At 35.1% G+C, this 10,631-nt stretch overlaps 2 protein-coding genes across 2 annotated transcripts; one reads left to right on the top strand and one right to left on the bottom strand.

The window, feature by feature from the left end:
* Positions 1 to 545: 545 nt before the first annotated feature.
* On the bottom strand, positions 546 to 2,028 carry LOC130958424 (transcription factor bHLH162-like). Its single transcript, XM_057885214.1, has 3 exons — positions 1,816 to 2,028; positions 1,382 to 1,723; positions 546 to 758 (listed from the first exon to the last, which is right to left on the bottom strand). Exons 1-3 carry the CDS (start codon positions 1,957 to 1,959, stop codon positions 588 to 590), a joined length of 657 nt encoding a protein of 218 aa, XP_057741197.1. The 5' UTR covers positions 1,960 to 2,028; the 3' UTR covers positions 546 to 587.
* Positions 2,029 to 2,282: 254 nt separating this feature from the next.
* On the top strand, positions 2,283 to 5,658 carry LOC130962030 (probable envelope ADP,ATP carrier protein, chloroplastic). The gene is made up of 10 exons (XM_057888119.1): positions 2,283 to 2,677; positions 2,851 to 2,907; positions 3,457 to 3,519; positions 3,629 to 3,685; positions 3,768 to 3,851; positions 3,993 to 4,061; positions 4,133 to 4,245; positions 4,336 to 4,505; positions 4,950 to 5,028; positions 5,283 to 5,658. Exons 1-10 carry the CDS (start codon positions 2,315 to 2,317, stop codon positions 5,386 to 5,388), a joined length of 1,161 nt encoding a protein of 386 aa, XP_057744102.1. The 5' UTR covers positions 2,283 to 2,314; the 3' UTR covers positions 5,389 to 5,658.
* Positions 5,659 to 10,631: the final 4,973 nt, after the last annotated feature.

The raw sequence follows: 10,631 nt of genomic DNA, 5'->3' as shown, positions 1-10,631 counted from the left end.
TAAAAGAAACTATTTTTTAGAATTTTTTAAAAACTAATTAATATTATATATATTTTGTTACTCTACATTTAGTTATAAAAATTTTATTTATTTCTAATGCTTATATTAAAAATATAAAAAAATTTAAATTAGTGAATCTTAATCTATAATATAATAATAATATAGTAATTATTTTATATATTGTACGAATATAAATTAATTATTTTTTTTATTTATAAATATTTTAAGAAATTTGAGCTTGTTATATATATATATATATATATTGATGAATGTAATGTACTTTTTAATGTAAATAATTTTTTAAAAAAATCTAATAGTTAATTTATTACTTTTTTTTGTTTTAGTCCAAATTAAATATTTTTTATTGTTTTGGAAAAGAAAATCTTTTGAGGAATTTAATAATATGTGATGAGGAATACCGAATAAATTATACATAAACCAATTAAAACACAACATAGAGACATCTTTTAAAAAAAGATGTTTTAGACGTCTTTATTTGAGTGACCTCCTAAAAATAAAGTATTAAGGTAAGGCAAAATCTTGACTAATAATCTAATATTGATAAAAAGTATTCTTTCTAAATCCTATTATTTCTCTTCTAAAAAACCTAAAAGCTCCGCTAATTCATCAGTATTAATCTCAAAATCCAACAACTGATAATCAGATTGTAATTCAATTTCACTGGTTGGTTCATTCACAAACCTTTTCAATCTCTCACTTACTTTAGTCACACCGAATTGAAGCAAAGACGGTAAAATCTGCACAAAATTTCACAAAAAATTAATTAAGTAGTATAAGGGAAAATAAAAGGCATTAAAAGAATTTCTTTAGTCATTTAAGGACCATGTATTGCTACGTAACATATATACCTCAAGAACATCAAGCTAATAGAGAGTTTAAATTATTTGGCAAAAATAAATGAGAGGTATTTTTTTCCAGTAATGCTAGGAAAAAAAAAACAAAAATTAGAATTTATTTTATTTAGTATTATATATTATTACTAGAATTTATAAATATTAAAAAACAATAAATTCAATACATTTTTTAGCTAATTTTTTTTATCAAATATTTCGGTTTTTTTTTTTTTTTCAAAAGTAAAAAGATACTCATTTCATCAATAAATGATTTCGGGTTTGGTCCTATCTTTGACAACAAATTGGTGGTATTATATTTTAAGAATTTTAGTATATTATGCGCATTAATTAATTAAAGGTTATAAAAAAAGAATGTTTGGTCCGGGATAAATAAAATAAAATTTTAAAACATTTCTTGTTTTAAAATTCTTAACCAGCAATATCTACCCCTTAATTATTAAGATTTAATTTCGAATTTATTAGAAACACTTATAGTTTGTAATTTGTATATATGCATGTAAGTATACCTCTGCACGAACAACATGGTACATGGAATTCTCGATGAGTGAGGAATTGACACTCTTGACATCAATATTCTCTTCATTCAGAATAAGAATGATTTCATAGAATATGAACTGAGTATCTAATCCACATGTCATTTCAATTTCAACACACGAACCTATTTCATGAACCTCAAGTTGTGGCGGTTTCTGGCGATCAACACCGCTGCAATCACCACGCGTCCTCTTTCTTCGGATTCCAATTCCCAACGACCTCTCTCTCTTTTCCTTAGCCATCTTCACCTTCTCCTCTAAGCTCTTTATGTAATTTATGGCCTTGTCCACTTGATCAGGCAATGGCAACGGTTCCTTTTACATTTATTTTGTAATGATTATTATAAATAAAATTAGTAGTTACAGAACAATTATATGGAACATCGAGAGAGAGAGAGAGAGTATACCTTGGGCCTAGGGAGAAGAGAGTTGAGTTTGGAGTAGAGCATCTTCATGTGGTTCCTTCTGTTTTTCTCAATGACCCTTCTCTCAATCTTCTTCTTGTTTGTTGAAGATGGAGAAGCTTGACTTCTACTTCCCAATTGATTCATTGATTTTTTTTTTGGGTTGTTTATTGTCTAGGGTTACCCTAATTATAATCTAAAAGACTAGAAGGTAGGTTTTGCACTTTGCAAGAGCTTAATTATTAGACATAAACACATATATATATAGATGTATATATATCTGCACGTGTGTGTATACCTATATGGAAAATTCTAATTCTGTGATGCTGACTGCTGACACAGTTTTCAGCATGTTACGCTGTATGTGCGTGTCAAGCTGAGAGATCGATGCGTGCTTGTGGAAGTGTGAAACGGATGTGAACGTGTCCAGCTCCGTGTGTGAGAAGCATTATGCTATTTTAGTATTTTACATCCACAACGTTCCAACCTTTAAGACTCCGTTATGGCAAACGACACTGCCGTTGTGACGTGGCGCAAAATCCCCAGCCTCAAACTAACCTCCTTCAACAACGACGATGTCGTTTTACCTAGCCGCTCCAAACATCTCCGAAACGACGCCACACTCGCCTTTGCCGCCGGCGACGCCAATGGCAGTGGAATCAGCTGTAAATTCGCGTCCGTGTCGGTGGCAAAGACGAGATTCGACAGAGAATTCGCGCCTACGGCATCTCAGCTCCTTAGACGCCCGCTCGCTGTGGTGGCGCTCGTTCCAAAGGATGGCGCGCTGTTTCTCGCCGGAGCTATCGCCGGCGCTGCCGCGAAGACCGTCACGGCGCCTCTCGACCGTATCAAGATCCTCATGCAGGTGCGGCACGTTCGAACTTCGCGCTTCTGATCGATGTTTCTCAATTCCTTATTCTCTCTCGCATTTTCTCTATTGACAGTTTCCGTTTTCCTTTGCATCGAGGATATTTGATTTTTCGTGAAATGACATTTTGTGTGTGGTTTTTTTAAGTATTATATTTATTTTTTTGGCAGACGCATGGAGTGATAGCCGGTAAAGCAAGTGCAAAGAAAGCGATTAGTTTGATTGAGGTATATTCAATCCCTTGATTGTTTTTTCAACTTTTTTTTATATTTTTTTAGTAATTCTTTTTCTTTATTCGTTTGTTTTAAATCTGGATTTTGGAGAATCCGAATATGCTGTTGTCGAATGGGAAGAGAAAGGAAAGTAAAAATTAAAAAAAATAAAAGGAAAGCTTTTCTTTTTCCCCCTCTCTATGGGAAAACCCCTCATATAGTGTTATCCGTTTGTTATTTGTAAGTTATAAAATGATTAATAATGACCATATGATTGTGTGACTAATTTTACGCCATTCTTTTCCTCTTGGGGTAAAGTAGAGGGAGAAATAAAGAAAGAACAACAGCTAACTTTACATTTGTTGATAAAGAATGCTTACTTATGTTATGTCACTAATTATCTATGATTTAAGACTTATATTTGAATATTATATACTAAACTTTTTTTTAAGAAAAGAAAATTAGTCTTCCCAATCTCTATGCTTATATTTCCCCCCGTTATAGAGGCATTGAGCACTTTGATAAATCATAAGTTCTTGGAGCTTACATGAATATGATTTACAGGCTATAACAGTTATAGGGAAGGAAGAAGGAATCAAAGGTTATTGGAAGGGCAATCTCCCCCAGGTTTCTCTCTAGTTAGGGACAAGTTTATATTTATTTCTGTTTTTATGGCTCCTTGTAGTGTTGACTAGTGTTTTCATTTATTTTAGTGTTTCTACTTTTAATGCTCCAGGTTATTCGGGTTATACCTTATAGTGCTGTCCAGCTTTTTGCTTATGAAACTTATAAGGTTGGTTACTTATTTTCTCTCAAGACTTTCTAATGCAAAAGATTTATTGCATAGATCTCCGTTTTTAACTTCTCATTTACAGAAAATTTTCAGTGGCAAGGATGGTAAGCTCTCTGTTCTGGGGAGACTTGCAGCTGGTGCTTTTGCTGGCATGACATCAACTTTTGTAAGTAATTCATTCTTGTTCAGTTTGCTGTGTTGCTTTCATGATGCTATCGTGTTTCATAGCAAGGATCAATATATATGTTCTAATAATTTCTTCAATTAATGTTGATGTATATGTCTAACTTTGTAAATATGTATGCAGGTTACTTACCCATTAGATGTCCTGAGATTACGATTAGCTGTTGAGCCTGGTTATCGAACAATGTCAGAGGTACGATCCACCTTCTTTATAAATTTCGCAAGATCTGCCTTAGCTGATGCGCCATATTGTGGCTTTTCCAGGTTGCATTGAGCATGCTAAGAGAAGAAGGGTTTGCATCTTTCTACTATGGTCTTGGACCTTCTCTTATTGGAATAGCTCCTTATATTGCAGTTAACTTCTGTGTTTTTGACTTGTGAGTTCATGAGTAATCTTTTTACCTTCTACGCAAGAGATTGGATGTTGACATTTGAATTGAAACATCTTGGCTTTCTATGGGTAACAGATTAAAGAAGTCATTGCCAGAGAAATATCAAAAAAGAACTGAAACATCTCTACTAACTGCGGTGCTTTCAGCATCTCTGGCCACACTTACATGTTATCCTCTTGACACTGTACGAAGACAGATGCAATTGAAGGGTACACCATATAAGACTGTATTAGATGCCATTTCAGGTGAATGTTGCTCTTTGTTGGTCTATAGAATCATTGCATCAGAATTTTACAATGCCAGCACATTTATGTGCACATAACGGCAATATACATGTGAAAAATTGGCTTCCTTGTTTAAGCATTGTTAGTTAATCTTGCTCTTGTTATTTGACCCATGGTATTGTTAGTTATCCAGCTGGTATAATTAATTTACTTAAATGGTTTATTGATTTCTTTATGATGCATTGATTTAATTGTTTCCTGTTTTTGTAGAATTTAGAATAATCAGTAATCACAATTTATAATTATATGACGAATTTTTCTTATCCACTGAAAAAGTATTGCCATTGTTGCTTGTGACTGTATATATAATTATACAACCCTGATGTAATTCATAAGGAGGATTTTATAAGCTTCAACACACCAGTATTTTGCAGCATTGCCAAAATTATTGCTTCATTGATGCAGGTATTGTGGCAAGGGATGGATTTATTGGCTTGTATCGAGGATTTGTGCCCAATGCTTTGAAAAACTTACCAAACAGCAGGTTTCTGTGATCTATTTCTGGTTATGCTTTCAATCTTTATCATATTGTTGTTGATGCTCAGTCCCTTTGCATAGATATAGTTGTATAATATCCTGTCTGAACCCAGTTTTCTTCATTAAAGATTGATAGATCCCCATCACTAAGCTTATATTGCAATGATAAACAGGGTTAGTCATGGTTATGTATTTTACTTTGACAGTAGAATACTGGAATATGATTAGTCACTATTGTCTCTTCTTTCTTTGTTTCTGCAGCATCAGGCTTACCACATATGACATTGTCAAAAGGCTAATTGCATCTAGTGAGAAAGAATTCCAAACAATTACAGAGGAAAACCGCAACAAACAAATGAAACAATAGTCAGTGATAGTGTGACTCAATTGTTTTGGTCATTATTTTGCTGCTGAAATTTTTTGTGGTGGAACTAAGTCTCCAGCGGAATTATCCATAAGTGGAAAATGCTTTAACCAGAGTCGTGAAAAACATCTCGGCGGTAGTCAATGATTTATGTGTATCTTGGGCCTGTGAATTTTGTAGTATATAAGATTTTGTGATAGTTAAGTTGTAATGATGCTATTATATTCTTTTGCTGAATGTAGTGTTGTAATTTGTGTAAGGATTTTTTATCTGCCAAATAAAACGTTCTTTTTATAACCTGCCATTACACTTCTTAGGATATCGTTAAATCAGTTTATTTAAATACAAACTGATCAATGTATTTGGATAATAGTCCAATGATGTATCAATATATATATATATATATAATTGCGAATTGGAATTATGTCATCATCTCAATAAGAAATGCAGTGCAATTATCATAATTTTTCCATTAGTGATGTACAAGCCTACTTGACAAGATTACCGATTTTGTCATTGGATAAAATTACATTGACATTCAGGATACATTCAATTGAAAAGTTAAGATAGATGGTCATAAAAATGGGTGGGTAGCTTTGAAGATCATCTTCATGGTTCTCACATTTTCCTAGATGTGCAGAAGACATCTCAATGACTTTCCGGTGGTCAAAAGATCAAAGGCTTTGTTTATGTCCTCAAAGGGAAGCTCATGAGTGATAAAATCATCCAACTTCACCACCTAAAAAGAAGAGTGTCATAGACCTTTTTTACAAGCGAAGAATTGACTTTTGAGTTGTTTTATTTTGTTTTAAACTATGTATATATGTTTATAGAATCTCCGCATGTATATTTTGTATTTTGTCCCTCCTAAAGATTGATTTGGAGAAACATATGTTTATTCGATAGTTTGAGTTTTATTTTGGGTTGTCTATATATATATATAATTGAAGGTTGTGGTAGGCTTAGAGAAGGGGGGTTGAATCTATGCCTTCCTTTTAGTTGCTTTTTCTGACCTTTTTAATCAAAGTTACAAATCTGATTCTGTTTGAACTCAGCAGCGGAAATTTATGAGACAATTTATTTTTGTCTCATGAAAAACAGAAAACAGAACATGACAGAGAAGAAAAAGCTAACACCAGCATATATCCTGGTTCGGTTGCCTTGTGCTATGCAACCTACATCCAGTCTCCTCCACAAATGTGGAAGAATTTCACTATAGTTAACAGTTTTACATACACCAATTTCACACTCAAGTTCTACTCTAACTTGACATTGGCTATGCTAACATCTAACTATTTTCTCTTAGTGCTAACCCAACTAAGAAAGGGATACCAAACAGGAATAAGATACAAGACACTTGACCACCTTAAAGAAATCTGAAAATAACTCTAGGCTTTTCTCCCAAGTGTATCTCTCAGCCTTTTTCGACTCATGGCTTTTTCTCAAGATTTCTCACAATGCCTTTTCTCTCAAGAAATTACAGAAAGATAAGCTTTAGAAAAGTACATTACAATCAGAACAACATGAAGGAGATTGACTTCATCAACAGCCTCTAAGCTATGTGAAAAACCAGCTTTGCAAACCTCTGAATTTATTCTTCAGTGTTGGCAGAATGCTTCTTTGATAGAGAGCATTGTCCAAGTAGAGGAACTTCACAGGGAATACTTTACAGAATTCAACTTTTCAAACTCTGGTTTTCTCTCCTTACCTTGAATGAACAACAAGCTCCTCTTTTATCTTCATGCATGTTTCTTGGTTCTTCCTCCAAGGTCAACATCTTGAGCCTTGAGCTTCACCAACCCACCAGCTTCACCTTTTTCTTCTCAATCATCAAAGTAGCACCTTTCCTTCTGACTTCTCTAATTTGACCGAAAGCCATAAAAGAGTAACTGAAATTGTTTTTCAAAGGTCAACCGAATCTGAACCTTTGAATCCCAACTTGGTCCCCAAGTTTTGATTAAGATCGTAGATACACAGCAGAATGGTGCAGAGAGCAACTTTCCCTTCAAAGCCATTTTCGGATAGAGCAGAGAGTAGGGAAGAAAGGATGAATATCTGATGCATGCGAGATGATATGGTTTACCTTTCTTAAGCTTGATTTAGCTTCTGTGTTACAGGCTTCAACACTCTCTCTCTTGCTTCTTTGGTTAAAGGCTTATGGAAGAAGTTTTTCTTTTCTTTCTCTTTCTTACTTTTCTGATGCTATGATTTGACTTGATGAAAGAAGTGTACGTTTCTGTGGTGAGAGCAAGCGAGATGGAAAGAGAGCTTCTATTTTGTATGATAGGCTTTGTGGGATGGATACGGGCTTGGATCCGGTTTTCATTCAGCCACCCGTTTGGCTCATTGGATCCTTTGGCTTTGATTCTCTTGGGTTGTGCTTGATTACTTATCCATCAGCCTTGCTATACCATTTGGGCTGCTTGAGATTTTGTTGGCCTGCAATATGAAATAAATAATTAGCAATGTGTACTTATAAATTTAACTACTCTAATTATTTATTTTGCCAAAAATAATGTTTGTCATCACTAATTATTTTAGTTAATTTCTTAACTCAACAATCTCCCCCTTGATGACAAACATGATTTAAGCAATAATCAAAAGGAAATAAGTTTGAGTTAGGTTTAGAAAACTCCCTTTGATTTTATGTTGCTCCCCCTTGATTCATGCTTTCCTCTTTGTTCCTGTTTATGCATTGTACTTAGAGAAAGCACAATAAAGAGCTATACACATTTATTTTGTCTAAGAGATATCAACTGAGCAACATCACATAATAAGCCCAACATTAATTATATGTTATCATGTGAGATCAAATTTTAGTGCAGCAATTTGACAAAAATTCGAATGAACTACTAGTAGCTGCATTAACATCAAAAAAATACCAAATACTATCCAAATACTATCCTTACTCCCCCTTTTGTCATCAAGGGTGGACAACTCAAAGGATCAACAAAAAACAACAATTCAAACCCTGCAAGGAAAGGTTAGACAGTAGTTGAAAAGTTCTAACTAAACCAACAAAAGTGCAGCAGTATTTAGAGTTATTACAGTCATCCAAAAAGTTCAACAGATGCAAAATAAATAAAATTCATGAGACAAAATGAGAGCAGCAGCAGCATTCTTCATGAGACAAATCTTAGGCATCAGAACCATCTCCTTCCGAGGCAGCATCCTCTTCAACATCAGTGGCAATGTCTTCATCATTGTTAAGGTTATCAATGAAGGTCATGAGCACAGCCACCCTATCCCGAGATTTCTTCAGAAAGTTCTCATGCTTGCTAGCTAACTTCCTTTGTTCCTTGCTCATGGCAATCATGTGATTGGATTGAGATACAAACTCTTGAGCTACATCCTTGACCACATTCAGCAGAGTGGATTTCTTCCCAGTGGAAATGGAGGTACCCTCGGTGGAAGGAGCAGGAGAATCCTCAGGGACACAGTCCTCATCTTCATCATCTAGGACGACTCTTTCAGATCTAGTAGGTCCTTTGTTCTGTTTCACTGAACCCCCCCCTTTAGGTATGAATGTCTATTTTCATATTTCTCATTGGTCAAGTCAACACCAAAATGCTCAAATATGCAAGTTAGAAACATGCCATAAGGAAGTGCTTTATCTTTTGTACTTCGAACAGAATCAAACATGTATCTAGCCATCAAGTATGCAAAAGAGATTTCTGTTTTTGTAATGAGGGCATATAAAACAAGTGTGTCAGTGTAAGAAACCCTTTGATATGAACCACTTTGAGGAATCAAAATGTGGTTGACAATGCGGTGTAATTGAGCACGTTCATATCCTAGGGCTTTGTGTGTGGGTGTGATGCCATCAATTAAAGAAACATGTTCACAAATGTGAGCCAATGCATCAAGATAAGAAATTCCAACACCTTCATCCCACTTAACCGAAGTGTAAGCACAAGGCCCAACATCAGTATACTTCAATGCATCACTGACAGTTTCGTTATTTAAAAAATGTCTCTGCCCTTAACATAAGAATGCACACTTCCTTCATGATAAGTCATGTTCGCATAAAATTCTTTGACCAACTGAGGATATACAGGTTTTTTGATGTCAAAAAGGTGATTCCAGTCTAAAAATTCCAAGTTTGCAACAAAAGGAAAACCTTTCTTTTTCAAATCAGGTAAATCAGCCAGAAAAGATGGACATAGAGTACGATACTGAATAACTCCCTCATAGAAATCGTGGTTCATGACAGATTTGAAACGATGGGGGTTAAAGTCAGAGTGAGATGTCATATAGTGTGATTTGTGAGCAAAAGAATCGACTTCTGGTTCTCTAACAGATGAGAGAGGAACTCGAGCTTTACCTCTTTGAGAACGTGAAGGAACAGACCTAGATTTTGGTTGTGTGGACTCAGGTGGAGGTTCTGGTGCTGCAGGTCGCTTCCCTTTGGATGAACTCGGTTTCGATGAACCTGGCTTGGATGGTGTGACTTTTGGTGGTGGCGTTGGCTTAGCAGAAGCAGGAAACCTTGGAGTATTTTTTGTTCGAGCCATGGGGTCACAGCGAGGAGGAGAGGTTGGAGGTGAAGGAGAGGGCGTAAAGGTTCGGTCTTGAGAGCGAGTGGAAGGCTTTGTGGGTAGTTTGTATATCTTCTCACGAGGAGCCCTTTTTGCAATAACTTTCTTCCTCATTTTGGTTAAAAATGATGTCTTTGATGAAGGAGAGATAGTGGTGTGAGAGGGAAGAAACCGAAGGGTTGAGGAGAAGTTATGGTGGGAATAGAGGGAGTGTTGGTAACCGTACCCAAAAGCAAATTTCCAAAACCATGCAACTGCATCACCATTTGAAAAGACTTGACACGACATGACCTCATAAAAGAAAGATTTTATTTGATTTTAAAAAAATTTGAAAACAACAAAAATAACCTGAAACCTTTTTCGGCCAAAATTAAATTTTCTTGAAAACCTTTTGGGCCACAAAACATTTAGTGAAAGCCTTTTATGAAACACAAAAGAAAAAACAAACAAGATTGTAACATTCACATTTGGGCCTTGAGGTGGTATGAAATCAATGAAATACACTTGAACTACTTTTGATCTGAGTAATGAGGTTGGCCCAGATTGAGATTTACTTGAAACAAGCCCAGATTACACGGACTAGAAGGAAACGTTCATCACCTGCCCAGAATTGTCTCATGCCTGTTTATGAGACAAAAAGCTCCAGCAAATACATCAGTGTTTTTCAAACAAGGAATCATAACTCAAAATTCCTAGACAAGTCCTAAG

This window comes from Arachis stenosperma, chromosome 2 (genome assembly GCF_014773155.1).
Source record: "Arachis stenosperma cultivar V10309 chromosome 2, arast.V10309.gnm1.PFL2, whole genome shotgun sequence".
Lineage (NCBI taxonomy): Eukaryota > Viridiplantae > Streptophyta > Magnoliopsida > Fabales > Fabaceae > Arachis > Arachis stenosperma.
Note: the sequence above shows the minus strand (reverse complement) of the source record. Positions and strands in the feature narration are given on the sequence as shown.